Raw genomic sequence first — 17565 nt, 5'->3', positions numbered from 1 at the left:
TCCTCACCAGCCCAGTCTCCAGATGAAGTTTTCTTCTAACCCATGACCCCAGACCATGCCCGCTCCTGCAGTCCCCAGGTACAGGCTCCTATGCTCACACCCGACATATCTCAGGGACTGACTACCACTACACATCACATGGCCACCTTCTATGAGAATGACACTCCTAGGCGCAAGGTCCAGGTGGGCTCCACCTCCTGGCATAGCAGGGGCTCAACAGATGCTGAGCAGAGCTACTTTCGCTATTTTTCAACTCAGCTAGGTTGTGAAGTTACTGTCACTGTGGCGCCTGTCCCACTTTAGGCTTCTGCTCTTTGTTACTCGGGAGGGCAGGATCTGGCCCCCATAGACGCAGCTCATCTGACCCTATGGCTGCCTATCCTTGTCTCCACCATGCTCAGACCCATGGAGTTCCCTCAGCCCGGGATCCTCCTCCCTACCCCACTGACCACGTGACCTGCTCCTGCCTGGCTTTTGGAACACAGCTCCCAGGATGCCAGAAATCCTTCCTTGTGACCAGAACAGTTGCTCAGGCCTCTAATCCTACTTTCTCATTGGTGAAATGCTAACAATTCCAGCAACAGCCTTGCCTGGGCCTTGGGGAGGCTGAGGACGGTGCTCTGGAGGCCAGGTTCATGACTGAATGCTAACCAGTCCAGTTCTGGTTGGAACTGCGGGAGCATAGCGGCAAGAAGCAGGGCTGTGAGCCCACTCTGGAAAACAGTATGGAGATTCCTCAAAAAATTAATAGAACTACCTTACAACCCAGCAATTGCACTACTAGGTATTTATCCAAAGGATACAGGTATGCTGTTTCAAAGGGACATTTAGAGCCTAAATGTCCATCGACGGATGAATAGATAAAGAAGATGTGCTATATATATATGATGGAGTATTACTTGGCAATCAAAAAGAATGAAATCTTGCCATTTGCAACTATGTGGATGGACTAGAGGGTATTATGCTAAGTGAAATTAGTCAGAGAAAGACAAATATCATATGACTTTCACTCATATGAGGACTTTAAGATACAAAACAGATGAACATAAGGGAAGGGGAGCAAAAATAATATAAAAACAGGGAGGGGGACAAAAACATAAGAGACTCTTAAATATAGAGAACAAACAGAAGGTTACTGGGGGGATTATGGGAGGGGGGTGGGCTAAATGGGTAAGGGGCATTAAGGAATCTACTCTTGAAATCACTGTTGCCCAATATGCTAACTAACTTGGATATAAATTTAAAATAATAATAATAATAATAATAATAATAATAATAATAAAAAGAAGCACGGCTGTGAGGACAGAAGCATGCAGAAGGGCTTTAAGGAAAGGTGACCCAGAGCTGGCATGCCAGGCAGTTTTTAGAAGGGAAGGGCAGAATGTGAGCAAAGATACTAAGATGGAGCCAAGAGAGGAAGAAATCAACAGGAGAAACTCTCCCCAACCCCCACTATGTGCCAAGACCGTTGGTTGGAAAGGTTACGTGGGGTCAGATCAGAGGTTGTCCCAGCTTTGGCAGGCAAGATGCTAGTCTGAAGAAAGGTGTGGTGACAGCTGAAGATGAGTAGGGTTCAGACAGCTGAAGATGGAGGGGAAGGTGGTGACACCGGGGGCCACAGGAGGGCAACGAGGATCGCAACCAAGACTTGAAAGGACCCCCAATCTGGTAAGGGGATGCTAGATAAGGTGGCTTCGCGGAAGGCTCAGTGGTTGGGGCTCAGGGACATGTGGGTATGTGCCAGTCCGCTCATGGGAACCTGAGGCCCAGTGACAGGTGAGAACCTACAGAGGCACAGGTGAGCCCAGGACCCGAGGGAGGAGCATGTGGACCTGCTGGCACGGGCTGGGAGGTGAGCTGGGTAGGGAGGCAATGACACCCAGTTCAAGTCCTGGAGAGCCTTTAATCTTCAGGGAAGAGTTTACGATCATTTACACAACACTCCACCAGAACCAGCAAGTTCTGACCTGGGGACATTCTTTGCTGGAAAGGTCCGGGCCAATATCTCAAACACTGGGCGCCGACAGTCTGGGGGCAAGAGTTCTAAGCCCTGTAGTCCTTGCCCTCCAGGGGACCCCCGTCCGGCAGATGAATTATGATGCAGCACACAGAGTGCTGTATCAGTGTAACTGTGTGGATAGCGATTGTGGTAGCTACAACAGGGAGGACCCACAATGAAGCTCGGGCCCCGGGAGATGACCTTCTCCCAGTGCAGCATCCTTTTTTAGGTTGCCAGGTGTAATTACAAGCCTGAGCTCTGGAAGGGACAGAGTGGCATTTTCCTTATTTATGCTCATGCTGCCTGTTAGGGGAAAGGACCTGAGGCAGTGTACCACATTAAAACACCTGGACCAAGCCAGGTGAGAGAGAGCTGAAAGGCAGGAGGAGGGGAAGAGGGAGGAGGTGGCGGGGGTGGGGGGATGAACCTCAGACACCTGCCAAATTACCCCAGAGGTGGAAGGACTGTATAAAACTCCCCCAGCAAATGTTGTTGCTTAGCATCCCTCCCTCATCATCCAGGCAGAAGCCCTGCAGGGAGAGGGGGGCCCAGAATGGGGCACGGTTCCATCAGCCTCCATGACTCAGCTTTCTGACCTGCAAAATGGAAATAATCATACTGCTCCCTCCTAGAGCCTTAGGGAGATTCCTGGCATAATCTACAAAAGCGCCCTTAAATACAGCCCTCTGTTATCCCTATAAGCTTCCAGAAAGCCAGGCAGAGCCTGAGTTAGAGGAGGGTACTAATTAATTAGTCAAATAATAGAGTGTGGGGCAAATCACTGAATTTCCTTCTTCAGACTTCTGAAGGGGCAGGAACGGTGGCCTGTGATCTCCTTGGACAGCCCTTGCAAACCAGCTCCTCTCCCCAGGATACTGGGAGCACTCCAGGGCCCCCCTCTGACCTGACTCCAGGAGCCTCTTGAATATTTGAATGCAAAAGTGCCCACATCTGAACCACGAACCACGAACCACGGACTTCTCCCCGGGAACTGTCCTTCCCCCTCTGGGGTAACTGACACTCTCATCACTCACCAGGATCCTCCCTCTCTCTCATCCACTGCACCTCAATGGCTGGCAAACTCTTTCACTCCACCCCTTGGCCTAGATGACTATTGTAGCCACACAGCCTCAGAACCAGTCCCCCTGCCTCTTGCTTCTCTCGGCTCTAACCCATCCTCCACACCCAAGCAGGCATGACTTCCTGAACAACTTCCTAACACTTTCACACCTTTGCTCAGGAATAGGCGGTGCTTGCCTACAGCCTCCGGAGTCTGGCCCCAGCACAGGGTGCTGTAGGGTGGCTGAAGAAGCCAGGAGCTAGGCTGCTGATCCACACGAGTCCCCCTGAATCTAGTTCTGGATAGGCATTATCAACAGTTTCTGTGCCTTCAGATCCTTTAATGTCTCTCCGGGATCCTGAAAGACAAAGGGCAGAGGTGGGGAGGTGAGCGCCTCTATTTCCAGTTCCTGTTCCTTTATTTCTACCTTTGGGAGAGTGCTGGCTTCTTTCAGAGCTGCCAGGAAAGAAAAAGCGTTCGGGGCTGATTTCCTGGGGGTCTGGGCCCTCACTGCCAAGTGCCCAGCAGGATACTGCAGTTAGCATTGTGGGCCCTCACACCTGCAAGGCTGGGTGCCACAGCACAGGATGACGTTCACTGCTCTAGAAAATTCCATGGCAACCCCCAGAGTCTTGGCCTGCACCAAAGTTAGGAAGAGAGAGGAATACAGCTGCCAGCCATTGGGCCAAGGCTATGCCCCTCATCCCTCAAAGACAGCATGGAGACCATCCTGCCTCCTGAGGGTGGCCAGGGCCCTGGAGACCAGTCTACTCTGCACTTGACTTTAAGCAAGCCTCTAACTTCTAGGCCTCAGTAACCTAGAGCTGCTGTGATCAGAGGAGGCAGCAGTGTCTTGGATACAGACCTTCCTGTCCCAGCACTCCCAGAAATGAGTTTATAGGAATTACAGTTCAAGAACACTTCCCCCTTGATGCTGAAGTGTAAGCTTCATGAGAACAGGGACTTTGTTCTGTTCACTGCACAGCCCCCAGAACACAGAGCATGTACACAGCAGCACACAGCAAATACTCACAAGCAGCCATTCAGTGACTGATTGCATCACACTTTGGTCCCTAAGGTCCCGTGACTTTAGGCAAGCGGTTCTCGGCAAATTGGGAAAGGTTGTTTATAGCAAGTAACTGTTTACTGTTTGCTTCCTTTTCTTTCATTTATTCTCCATATAGACTTTTATTCTTACACTCAGTCACTCTATTGGTGAATGTTCACTGGGCCCAGAAGACAAATGAAGATGGGTGAGAGTCAGTCCCTTCTTTCAAGGAGCTCTCAGCCCGGGAGGGAGGTGGGGAGAAGAGGCACAACCAGGCATCCCTGTGCAGTCCCCCAGCATGGACACAGAACTGGTCTCTAAGACAGAGCAAGGCACAAGGGTTGCCTGCCTGACTTCCACCCAAAGGCCAAACCAGCTTCTTCCCCAACTCCCCACCCATTTAGCAACTGGTTAAACTCAGACTTTGCAGATCTGGCAATCTTCAGAGGAGGATGGGAGGTCTCTGGGATCCTGAGGGGGTGCCCAGCATGTCTTCACAGCAGTCCTGGGTCCCTGGAATTAATTAACATGCTCATCCATTCAACAACTATTTACTGAGCACCAACCTTGTGCCAGGTACTGCTTTAGTCCTGAGGTTCCAGCAGAGAACAAAGTTCTGCCCTCGTTAAGCCCATATCTTAGTGGTAGACAGACTATAAACACAAGATGAGGGATAAGTGAAATATGTAGTATGCTAAATGGTAACTAGCATAAAGGAACACAATAAAACAGAGAAAGGGGGTGGGAAATGTTGAGGGTGGGTCGAAATTTAAGATAGGTGGCCAGGGAAGGCCTTGCAGCAAAGGTCATTTTGAGTCAAGACCTTAAGTGTGGCCATGCTCAATGCCACCCTTTCTGTACGGTCTATACTGGTCTTCAGGAGACAGTACTACCCCTTCCTTTGTCTCTTACCAGTGATGTTCTTCTCTGCCTGTTTTATACAACAGATATCAATCCTTGTCAACCTCCCCCCGTGACAGGGGGCACCAGGGACAAATGTCGGGCACATACCAGGTGTGCTACCAATGAATGTCAGTTTTCTGAGGCCTGTCCCAGTCCTGTTGCAACTTTCCTGAAAAGATGGACAAGTTCTGGGTAGGGGGTTAGGGAGTGAGGGGATTGGGAGGTAGGGGAGGAGTGCCAAAAGGGAGAGAGGTGCTGGGTAGGAAAGTGGCTGCCGGAGTGGGCCCAGTGATCACCATGGAAACCCAGGCTTCCCTGCTCTCAGCTCTCAGCTCTGCTCAGCATTCTCCTCCCCAGCTCCCTGCTCGAGCTCTGCAGGTGAGCACCACTGGGCTGGGTGTATGAGCCCGGCTGTTTCTCAACAACAGGAAAGTCATTGAGTGACTAATACAAAATCTATTTACACTTGATTATCTCCTTCCTGTCCGGTAGGTAAGTCATTCTGGTAAATGATAGACCAGCCAGGGAACTCTGCACCATCCATGACAAGCCAGGCAAGAGGGTGGAAGGGCAGGTTTTAAGACATTTCAAAATAGGGCCCAGGAGCCCTAGGTTAGAAGTCAGGAGACCCACTCTGCAGTCTGCTGCTGTGTGACCTTGGCCAGCTTGTGCACCTCTCTGGGCCTCAAGCAGAAAAAGGATTCTGGGTGGAAAGGACTGATCTTCAAGGAAAGTTCTATCCTGACATGTCCCCAGCTCAGGGATGGCTGTGACTACCAGGGCAGGATGAAGACTGGAGCAGCATGGGGAGAGGGCAGCGGGGTGGGGTGTGAAGCACAGGGCCTGCAGGGGGCAAGGTGGGTGAGAGGGGAGTGAAAATGAGGGGCCAAGGGAACGGTTTGGTGAGCAGAGCTGCGCAGCTGCGCAGGTGAGGTGAGGAAGACACAGGACGCGGACATTCTGGGAGCAGAGTCCACAGGAACTGCAGAGCTGGTGTAGAGCTGGGAAGGGCCTGGACTCAGGGGCCCAGACAGAAAGGCCCTGTGCTTTCTCAGCCACTGGGAGGACAGGGACGGAGAACAGCACTGCCTGGAACCAGGGGGCAGAGATGGTGTCAAACACGAGGAAGGTGGAAATCTCAGGTCGGGTGGCCAGAAATGGCCTCATGGACACATAGGCAAGAGTCTGAGAAGCGTGTGCTGGTCTTTCAGGGTGCAGACCTGTAGCTCTCAGCTGTCTGTCCCAAGAGCAGAGAGGGCAAGTGTGCACGCTCCTGGGAGTGTGTCAGGGCCAGCTCTTCCTCAGATCTGGCAAGATCTGGGCTGGTGCCATGTGGAAGTAATGGGGGTTGGGTGAGAGGACGTACAGTCCTGACCAAGATGGAGAAGCCCAGCTCAACCACAGGAGCAGGGAACCTAAGAATTTATAAAGGCCCTCACGACACTCAGGGAAGAAGGCAAAATCTGATTTTCCAGATGAAGGAATGGAGGCCCAGAGAGGGAAAGCAACTTGTCTCAGGTCACACAGCAGACCAGGGCAGTCAGATGCACATTGTCTGCCTCCTTCCTCCTGAAACAGGCCACTTGAACTTGGTACATACCACCATTCTCAGAAAGTGTGCTACCACTAGAAGACACTGTACCAGAGGCTGAGAAGATACAAAAGGATGTCCCTTCCCCCAACCCCCCTTGCCTTTAAAATTTGTGACCAGCTTTACCTGAAGGTACCTACTAGCACATAGGAGAAAAATGGGCAGAAGGCAAGTTGTGAGCAAGGAAAACAGCTGTGTCAGGACAGCCAGGTTCTTTTTTTTTTTTTTTTTTAATGTTTTATTTATTTCTGAGAGAGAGAGACAGTGTGAGCAGGGGAGGGTCAGAGAGAGAGGGAGATACAGAATCTGAAGCAGGCTCCAGGCTCTGAGCTAGCTGTCAGCACAGAGCTCAACACAGGGCTCGAACCCACGAACTGTGTGACCATGACCTGAGCCGAAGTTGGACGCTTAGCTGACTGAGCCACCCAGGCACCTCAGGACAGCAGGGTTCTGTGTGAAATGGTTTTCTTTTAAATTCCTCTTATTATGCTATAAAGTTGATTTAATAATAAAAACATGCTAAAGACTTTTTAATGTGTAATTGCTTATAATAATAAAAATTATGGGAAAATGCTTTCAAGTAATGTTTATGTGATTCATCCTGTGAAATGATACTTTGAACAATTTTATAAAGGATGTTGGGGTGGGGGAATCAGACCTAAAAAAGGGGCCTAAGTAACAGTACAATTCCCAGTTATTTCTGTAGATGCTTTGGGAGTATAGGGCAGAAATGAGAGCTTTAGCTGCAGCTAAGAGCTCTACTTTTGCTGCTTACCCAACCTTTCTGAGACTCAGTAGATTTGTCTGTAAAATGGGGATACCAGAATACAGGCTCCTTGTGAGCTAATCATGGTTAGGAGGGCACCTGGGTGGCTCAGTCAGTTAAGCATCTGACTTCAGCTCTGGTCATGATCTCATGGTTTGTGAGTTCAAGCCCCACATTGGGCTCTCTGCTGTCAGCATAGAGGCCATTTTGGATCCTCTGTACCTCCTCTCTCTGCCCTCTCTGGAGCACTCTGCCTCTCTCTCTCTCAAAAATAAATATTAAAAATAAATAAATAAATTAGTTAATCATAGTTAAGTCCTTGGAGAAGTGGCTGGCACACAGAGAAGCCTTTCCTTAAAAATAAATGGCCACCATCTATCCCAATCACCAACACTACCTTGGGTATCTCTGAGAACTTTTGGGCTGAAGGCCTAGGGAGAAAGGGTCCCAGTTGAGAATATTCCGATCCTTTAGATCAACTAGAGTTTCACAATCCACTCAGTCTTTATACTAAGCTCCTGCTCCATGTGCTTTTTCCTATCATTATCCTATCGAAAGCCTCATTTCCTGCCACTCCTCTCCAGCAGAAAGATCCCACGCCTCCATGCCTTGGCTCAAGCCCTTCCCTCTGCCTGGGCTGCCAGACCCAGCTCTTATCACTACCTCCTTCCACCTCTACCCTCCCACCTCACTTGGATTGCCCAAACCGGAAGCCTTCACCCCTCCTCTGAGCTCCTGGGATTGAGCCACTCATCCCCATGCACCTACCACTGACCACTCGAGTCCATGCCTGTCTCCTTTCTTCATAGATATTCCTGAAGGCAGTGACAGTATCTGCCTAGTTTTCATGATCAAGTCTCCACCACAACAGGGCAGGGCAAGGGCACCAGGCCTGGCTGAACAAATGCATTGCAGAGCCTGAGAACCACCTGCTCCACTGTCCTGGTTTGGCCACCCACCTCCAGGTGGGCAGGGGCCCCAGAGGGAGTGGCCAGACAACTCAACAGTACATAATATCAAGTGAAGGCCCAAATAGGCCCTTTGCTCCCCAATGACAATACTCTCATACACATGTGCAAAGCATGGTCTTCTACCTGAGACTCACATCAGTGTTGTGTGTCCTATTTTACAGTGAAGGCACCGTGGCCCTCAAGAGGCTAAGCATCTTGACTCAGGCACCTGAGTCAGCCTGACTGGGAGCTCAGCACCCTTCTCACCAAATCGGCAGGCTCTACGTGCCTGGGGCCCTCAAGCCTGGGATTAAGACACAAGGAAGAGGGTAAGACTGGGCTGTTGGGTAGGGCTTTGGACAGAGGGGTTGGCCTGGGGACACCAGAGACATTGTTGGTGCAGGAAGGAACCTGAGGCCCAGATGGTATGGAGAAGGCCAAGACCAGAATCTGACCGTGAGAGAGGGGCCATGCAAGATGAAAAGGGGCATTGGGACTGAACAGTGAGCGCACACCAGGCTGGCACTGATAAAGGAAGCTGCCAGATCCTTTCCTATTCAGGGCTGGTCTCCGGGACTCCCTTCTTGGGCCTGGTCTTAGGTGTCTACTGGTGACGCAATGCAGTGAATCATGACACCTCCGAACTCACAGCTGACACAGACTCCAGGGGTGGCTTGAGCCAACCGCCCATCTGCAACTTGACTATCTTTATGGCATCTCTCAATGTGGGATGTCTTACCTCTGCCCAGATACCTCTAGGGATGGGCAACACATTGCCTCACAGGACAGCTTCATATTTAATCAGTGGGTTCAAAAACATCTCAAAAGGATTATGACTTTTTTGAGCCCCAGTTTTTCTACCTATTAAAAGGAAAGCTTGAACTGGGTCACTAGCTTCCCCACTGGATTCCACAGAGCCTTTGGGTTTTCAGGAGCTACCCTGAAGCTGCTTTTGGGATGAGAGAAGTAAAGGGGGGGACAGAGAGCAAGGCCCAGGCAATTCATGGGCATTTGGGTTGTGAAGTTCTGTGGAGAGCTTCACCTCCATCTTGAACCAGAACCTAATTCCTATGGGTGACACAAAGGTGAATCTATGGAGAGGGAAACTAAGGCAGACAGAGGGAATAGGTGAAAGGAGCCCCTGAGGAAACAGGTACACTTTTCCTCATCCTTCTTTGCAGCCACAGCCTGTGGGGCTGAGCTGAGTTCTCTGTTCACAAAAGCACACCTCCCCAAAGCCTCCTTCTGTCCACCTGATGCATGGAGTCAAGGAGGCAAGAACAAAACTTCATCAGTTAATCACAGGTCATGTCAGCCACCCCTGGGAAACGGGGGGGGGAGTGGGTTCTGAAAATCAAGCTGCAGCACCCCAGGGCCACACAGGCCCTGGACAGAATGTCCTGCACAGTAGCTGAAATAGGGCCTCAATAGTCAGCCCCACAATTCACTATCCAGCTACTTACTTAACCTCTCTGTGCCTCAGTTTTTGCATTAGTAAAAACGGGCAGCTACACTTTAAAGGGTGATGGTGAGGAGCACGTGCGTGGCTCAGTAGGTTAAGCATCTGACTTCGGCTCAGGCCATGATCTCATGGTTTGTGGGTTCAAGCCCCATGTTGAGCTCTGAGCTGACAGCTTGGAGTCTGGAGCCCGCTTTAGATTCTGTCTGTCTGTCTCTCTCCCTCCCCCACTTGTCTGTGCTCTCTCTCTCAAAAATAAGCAAACATGAAACATTTTTTAAAAATAAATAAAGGTTGATGGTGAGTACCCAACAAGAATTCACATCAAGTGCTCTAAAGAAGTACGAGAGCCTAGCAGCTACCTCCGCAAATAGGTAAAAACAGAGGCACAAAATGTGTTGCTGAAGCTCAAATGGCCACTTTGCAACCAAAAGTAGCTAGAAGTATGACCAACTGCCTGCTCTAAGGCTCGAAGGCTTTGCAGGGGAACCTGAGGCCCAAGGTCATTCAGGTGGCAAGCGGCCATCTCAGATCTGCTTGATTCCACGTGGGTTCCTTCTGTAGTACAGAGAGGTATGCTGTCTCAGGCAGAGAGGGCACGCTCTTCCCAGCAGCGTTAGTCTTATCTCCCAAAGGCACTCGTCCTATTCCTAGAAGTTGCATGCACACATAAATGTTACAGCATGCCATCCCATGATCCACTGCCCCCTTCTCCCCTGAGGAGCTGCTTCCTAGAATGTTTACACGGCGCTGGCTCTCCCCAGCCCCCTATCCCTTCCATCAGTCAGAGCGATGACGTTACACACAAAGAATTCTGAGTCAAAGGGAGCTGCAGCGAGGTCGTTACAGCCAGAAAATGTCCTGTTTAACCACCTATTTCCTTAGAAACCGAAAATGTGGGTAAATTTGGGCATAGCCTGTAAGCCAGGAAGAAAGCCCAGAGCAGCAAATACTAGCATGCCTCTTTGGAGACAGAATGCATGAGATCTTAACAGATCTCTAATTAAATCAAACTGCCCTGCCTTGGACTTGGCCGCCCTGGGTGTGTCTCATTAAAAAGCTAAAGTCCCACAGGACACTTCTATCCAGCTAAGCAGCTACTTGACACCGAGGTCCACGGATGTGCCCAGGAGGAACCGGCTCCATGCCAAAGACAGCAGTGTCCACAATGTCTGGATTCCCAGATGTCCCCTTCCACCCCGGTCCCATGCTCTGCAGATGTAGGTCTGAGCCCCTCACTTGTACTTTTGTGAACCCAGGGAAGCCATTTGTCCTCTTTCCCTCACTTGTAAAGTGAGACACCACTTCCTCTGCAGGGACATAGTGAGGCTTAAAAGTATGTATGTCAAAGGGCCCAGTGCAGAGCTTGGAGTCTGGTGGGGGCTCGAGCCTCAGATGGCTCCTGCCATTTCCTTGTGTCCCGGATACCCCAGCGTCAAGCACAAACATACACTTCCTCCAGGACTCCACCCCACAGGCTGCCCTGCCAAGCACAGGCCACACTTCTGCCACCAACTTACTATGTATCTTCAGGCAAGTATCTCTCCCTCTGTAGCCTCAGTTTTGCCATCTATAAAATGAGGCTGTTGGGTTCCAGTGACCTTGAAGATCCTTTGCTGCCTGACCTCCGAATGTGGCAGTGTCCCAAAGGCTCTCCTGTAACCACCAGTCCTTTAACCCCAGGCCAACATGCCCCCAGTTGTCCCACAGAGCTGACAGTTTACCAAGCCCGGTGGAGGTGATGGCTTGTGGCAGTGAGTGGGAGTGGATATCACTACAGTCCTGGGGTGAGGAAGACTCCACCAGCAGACCTGCTTCCCTGAGTCGTTGGAGAGCAGGCTACCCCTTCATCAGGTGTCAGTCGCAGCTCTCTGCCTCCTGCAGCCACTCTGCCAGGAGAGAGCAAGAGAGAGCAGGAGAGAGCAGGGGGCCCTAGAGAAGTCTGGCCTAGTCACTCCCTGCCTCAGCTTTTTGCAAAGTGGCCACACATTCTGGAGGCCACACTGGCAGCCAGAGAATCAGTACCCAGGAACGGGAGAGCACGAGGCAGAGTCTTAGAGGCAGGGTCTGGATTTATACCCATATCTTTCAGCAATTGTCATATGCCATCTCCTCAGCCCTATGAGCGACACTTGGCATGGACACTGCATACCCTAAGTGCTCATTGTTGCTTCCTTTCCCTTCCTTCTTCCAGTTCAAGAGGAATCAAAAGAACGTGTGCAAAGGCATGAACACCAAGAAAACAATAAGAGGGCCACTTGAGAAAGTGGCATCTATATCCCAAGTCCCAAGACACACAGGGCACCAATTCACTAGGTCTCAAAAGTCAGAGTGGTTCCCAACCTGCTCCTGGCCAACCCCCTGCACTCTGGTCCCACGTGTTGCCCTGTTCGCGTTCCTGCCTTGTGTGGGGTCAGAGGGGCCAACCCACATGACTGTTCTTTTGTCTCTGGACCATCCTGCTGAGCCAGGAGGACCCACATGGGTAGTTTCTCCTCGCTGCCTGCTCATGCCAAGGGTCTGTCTGAGATGGCAGATACCTCATAACCATTCAACCCTTAAAGATGCCCTAAGCAGGATAACTACACACATGAACACTTTCTTCTGGGCCCCACACAACTACTTGGACAAAGTTTTGTCATCTGGGGCCAATAGGAAAACAGCCACAGGGGGGAAAGTCTTTGTATTTTCTATAAACCTGCCATGCAGACCAGGGGACTTGTTGCTGCTTCCAGCCAAAGACTTCCTGGTATGAGGCTAGGGATAACTTTGTCCCCAACGATCTAACCCCCTTCTTCTACTAAGTATTGAAAGTAAGGTGACCCAGCTTGCTTCTTTGATTGCCCTGGCTGCTAGGAAGCTCCAGGCTACGTTTTCTATCTCAAGTGCTGTAGTTTTGTTCAGCAGAAATTCCCGATGTATTTTTTAGTTCTTACCTTGGGTAAGTGTACTTGGTGCCCTATATTGGGACTTTCACGGTGCCTTGCCAGGTTCTTCCAGATGTAGGTGAGACATGAGCTGGCAAACTGTAGTAAAGATTCAACATAGCACTATTCTCTAGCCACCATGGTGGAAGCATGAACCTTCTCCTATGGAGGGCTGGCTGGGCACCGCCCAGGAGCTGCCCCCCTGCCTCCCTGCTGAGTCCCCATGCCAGCAGCTCTGCTTACCTGTCATGATCCTCTGGGCCTCATAGGGCTCCATGTAGCCAGCACTCTCTCCCTTTCCTGCTTTGTTCTTGAGATCATTCTTGGCATCGAAGGGATCAGAATAGTCATCAGCGATGGCCACCTGCAGGGAGTAAGATGGCAGGAACATGAGTCCACCTCTGGCTTTCTGCTTCACTTCTGTTCACAACCAGGCTTTGCTCTAACACACATAAACGGAGCCTGCATCATACCAGCAAGGAAGGGGGGAGGTGGAGACAGGAACGAGCTGGTGTCTGCCCTTGGGGAGCTCCAATTTTGGTACCCCTAACAAAGAGACCCACACTGGCAGTACTCCTTACAAGGGAGGGGCCTCTGAGCAGGCAGCCTCACTACTCCGGGCACAGCTGTGAGAACAGAAGGGCATCTGCGTAGAGAAGCACAAAGGCAAGGTCCTGGAGGGCGTCTTTGGGGAATGTGAGTTGCTCAATTTAATGGAATGGAAGCGGAGGAAAGTTGGAAATGAGATAGCAGAAAGCCTAGAGATGCTGACATGCTCCTGGTGCTGGCTGAGGCCTAGAAGAGCCTGTCTAGAGATAATTACGTTCAGCGTTCCATTTTCCCCAAATCTGGAACACAAGCATGCCTTGGGTAATCAGACAACAATTTGGTGAGATCAACGCACTGCAAACATGACCGTGGCCCCAGGCGGACCCAAAGAAAATACAAAAGCAGCTCAAGGACCCAGAGACTGCCATGGTCAGAAAGGGGCTTGGAAGCAATAAACTGGGAGACTCTTCTATAACAGACGGGGAAACTGAGGTCCAGTAAGGGAAGGGGCTTGACTAAGACCCTTGACCTCATCCTCTGCCTCCCAGGTCTGTTCTCTTGGCTCCTCACTTGTCAGCATTTCAGAAAACATAAATGTTCCATCACAGACAGACAGACAAAATCACCTTGGGGTAGGCAGTGGGGGCAGGGAAGAGAGTCCTAGGAGCACATGAGAATCTGGGATTTGAACACTTCAGAGACAAAGTTCCATATTTTCCCCAGAGGAGGGTAAAAATTCTTGGGCTAAAAGTAAGCATAGCCGTTTTCCCTCCTATTTCTTACTTTCTAAGCTTCATGGAGGGGCACACTTACTAGCGAGGAAACCCACTCCCTGTCACAGCACTCTAGCCCCACTGCAAACTCGCTGTGACCTCCGTGGAGTTCTTTGCCCCTTTGGTCACATCTGGCAAAGGGTGAGTCCTCAGCCTCCCAGCCAGGGCCACCCAGCTGCCTCTGGGGAGGGGATAAGTTAGCATTTCTCTCAACCCTTGGGGTTACATGAATTGTTATTTAAATTGTGGGTTTAATTAGAAACCACAGGAGCCTCTTCTCTCTCCCGGCTCCTGGAATGTAAGGCATTTGAGGGGCCTATAAACCCAGGGGAAGGGAAAATCCCCCTTTGTCTGCCTGGTAAATGGCAGCTTGTGGCAGCAGCCCTGGCAGAGTGAGCAAGTGACCTTTGGCTGCCAGGAATGTGATGCCCGCAGAGGGACAGCAGGCAACAGCACTGTCACTGGCGTGAGGCCGGGGGCTGAAGGGAGGCATGGCACACAGCAGTCACGGCTCCCTGAACAAGAGCAAGCTTATCAGTGAATGACCCAGGGCTGGAGCGCCTGACATCTGAGTATATGTGACCCCACTGCCACTGCTCTGCCACCACTTCGTTGTGGCTGTGGGGCAGGCTTAGAGTCCCAGCGGGGACACTTCCAGATGCTGACATTGTAATCGTGGCCTTCCTTTCTTGAGACTCCCTGGGCTCAAATGACACCAGGCAGGGGAAAGATGGGGGTGGGGAGAACACTGGGTCTGGCAATGTCTTTCATTTGATATTTCTACTCTACCATTTGCAGAATACATTAGGGAGAAAATTATACACGTGAACCACTGTCAAATAGAACAGCTCAGAGGCTGATCTGGTGGAGGGTATTTGTGTCTCAGAGTTCAAGGGACCAGAAGTCCAAATGCAGAAAACCATGAGCCTGCTGTGGATGACATCTATTCCACACGGCCTTGCTGTCTCTTTTAAACATGAACATCCTCCGTCTAGTCCAGAAAGGAAGCAAATATTTCCCTAAGAAAACCAAATCATTTTGGAGGTATTAGCTGAGGAAGGGGAAGACAGGGGAGGGGGTGGGCTGCAAGTCTCAGTAATCTAGAAATCAACATTCCAGCTCCTCTCGGAAGTGCCCTGTAATTTGCAAACGGGGAAGGCTTGCAGGATATAAACCAAATCTTTGTTCGCCCAGGGACAGGAGCTCTGGGAGGCCTTCAGTTCAGCAGACACTATCTGTATTTTCTAATTAAAATGAGATCTGAGCTCAGGTTGTCAAGGGGGCCCCCAGCTGCCTGCCCTGCTTACTTCCGTTTCAATAAGAATTTACAAATCCTAAAACCAGGAAAAGCCCCTGGTCTCTGCTGACATATGGTTCCAGTTATACCTGCTGACAGTTGAAAATCCTTCCATTAGAAAAAAAAAGTTTAGAATTCTGTTAGTTTAAGAAGCAAATCGGAAGGTTCCTAAAATGTATATTTAATCAATTTGCTTTCCAACTTCAAAGTGAGGATGGTGGAGGGGAGGGAATTTGAGGTTTGAGCAACCTGTAACTTGGCAAACACTTAACTGAGCTGTCTGACCTTTTGCAAAATCATGTCCTGGTTTTTGGAGTAAAAGTTTAACCAGGTGCTGGGAGAGCTGAGCAGGCAGTTACCCAGAGGGCCTGAGCGACTTGCCACAGGCCCTGGGCACCGTAACTGCTGTCTGAGCTGCCCACCACCATGTACTGCAAGTCGGGGGGGGGGGGGGGGGGGGGGGGGAGGGGGCTTGGGTGAAGGCTGCTGATTTTCTTTTAAAAAAAAGGGAAGGAGTTGCCCCAGATGTGGGCTTGGATTCCTACTGGGGCTGATGCTACTTTGCTTTAAAATGTCCTTGAATCTAATAGAACAATTCAACTCAAAGGGAGCCAGTCGGGACTTCTCTGCAGGTCAGGCCACCTGGGCACGTGAGAAGTTTTCCTTGATTTTGATCTTGGATTGGCAAAGGCCTGACTGGCATCGGACCCCTTCATGTGGCCTGCTCACGGTCCCACAGGCACAGAGCTGAGAGGGGGCCAACCTACTGGTCTCACACTGAGTAGCAGCAGAAAGGCTTGGCTGTTGGAGCCTGTCCAACCAGCAGGCCACATTCGCTTTCTTGGCCTCCCGGGATGGGTGTACTGGTCCATCTCCGAAAAAGGAAGAGGGTTATGGCTAAACCCTAGGCAAGGCTTTTCTTGCTTTCAAACAAAACTAGAGACCTCAGGTCAGCCCAGTGCCCCAAAGGACTTTCACAGGCTCATAAAGCAGCAGGGTCAAGGGGGTCCCTGAGAGACCTGCTTTAAACTCTCATTTTGTAATAGCCCACTGCAACCCAGAGCGTTTCAGAATCCCACCATGCTTGCTGCCTTTCTGACAAGGCTCTGTGAGCTGGTTGCAGACTGGCAGTTGGCTCCACATGCCTCTTTTCTGGTTTGCACACACTGCTATGTGAAACTGGTCCCTCCCTTCCAGTAGTCTGAGGCCTGGGTGTTTTTATCTTGGGAATTTTGCTTTGTGATAGGAAGTAGTCTTCCTGTTCACACCCAAAGGGAAACACTAGAGGAAGATGGGTGTTGCCACTTGACCACACATGGCCATATGCTTTGCTTAGACAGCCACACCTGTGGGGAGAGCTGGGTCCTCTCCCCAGGCTCTCAATGGATAGGTAAATTGGCAGAGCCTCTTTGAAGGGACAGCTATTGACAAAGCCCATGAAAATCCAAAACTGCACATGGATTGACCCAGCAATTTCACTTCTCGGCATTTATTCCCAAATGTGCACAAGGAGCTGGGCAAGAACACTCACAGGAGCACATAATAATGAGAAACTCTAAGCACTTGCAATAGCCATCAATAGGGGAATTGCTAAATAAACTGTGCTAGTTCCATACTATGAAATATTATGCAACAGGTTTTTTTTAAAAAAAGTAGTTGTTCGGGGCGCCTGGGAGGCTCAGTCGGTTAAGCGTCCAACTTCGGCTCAGGCCATGATCTCACGGTTCATGGGTTCGAGCCCCGCATCCGGCTCTGTGCTGACAGCTAGCTCAGAGCCTGGAGCCTGTTTCAGATTCTGTGTCACCCTCTCTCTCTGACCCTCCCCTCCTCATGCTGTCTCTCTCTCTCAGAAATAAAACATTGAAAAAATTTTTAAATAAAAAAATTTAAAAAGTAGTTGTTCTATATGCACTAACATAGTTCTCTATGATATAGCTTTGAATGGAAAGAAAGCAGGTTGTAGAATGATAAATATAACATGATACCTGCTTATGAAAAATGAAACAGAAAGCTCTGTTGATGTAAAGAAAAGATCCAGAGAGATATAAACTTTTTTTTTTAAAGATTTTATTTATTTATTTTTTAAGTAATCTGTATACCCAACCTGGGGCTTGAACTCACAACTCTGAGATCAAGAGTCATGTGCTCTACGGAATGAGCCAGCTGGGCATCCCCAGGGAGATATAAACTTTAAACAGATACCTCCTCTAGGGACAGGGAAGGCCTGAGATTGAGTGGTTAGA

The 17565-nt window shown here is 50.2% G+C and overlaps 1 protein-coding gene across 1 annotated transcript in view; it reads right to left on the bottom strand.

The window, feature by feature from the left end:
- Positions 1–17565, bottom strand: part of SHB (SH2 domain containing adaptor protein B) — a 137381-nt gene that overhangs the window by 72930 nt on the left and 46886 nt on the right. Inside the window, exon 2 of the mRNA XM_039234747.1 lies at positions 12947–13067. Within this exon, the coding sequence (XP_039090678.1) occupies positions 12947–13067 (121 nt within the window). The remainder of the gene's footprint in view (positions 1–12946; positions 13068–17565) is intronic.

This window comes from Hyaena hyaena, unplaced genomic scaffold (genome assembly GCF_003009895.1).
Source record: "Hyaena hyaena isolate Hyena2069 unplaced genomic scaffold, ASM300989v1 scaffold_93, whole genome shotgun sequence".
NCBI classification, from domain to species: Eukaryota; Metazoa; Chordata; class Mammalia; order Carnivora; family Hyaenidae; genus Hyaena; species Hyaena hyaena.
This window is presented reverse-complemented; position numbering and strand designations above follow the sequence as displayed.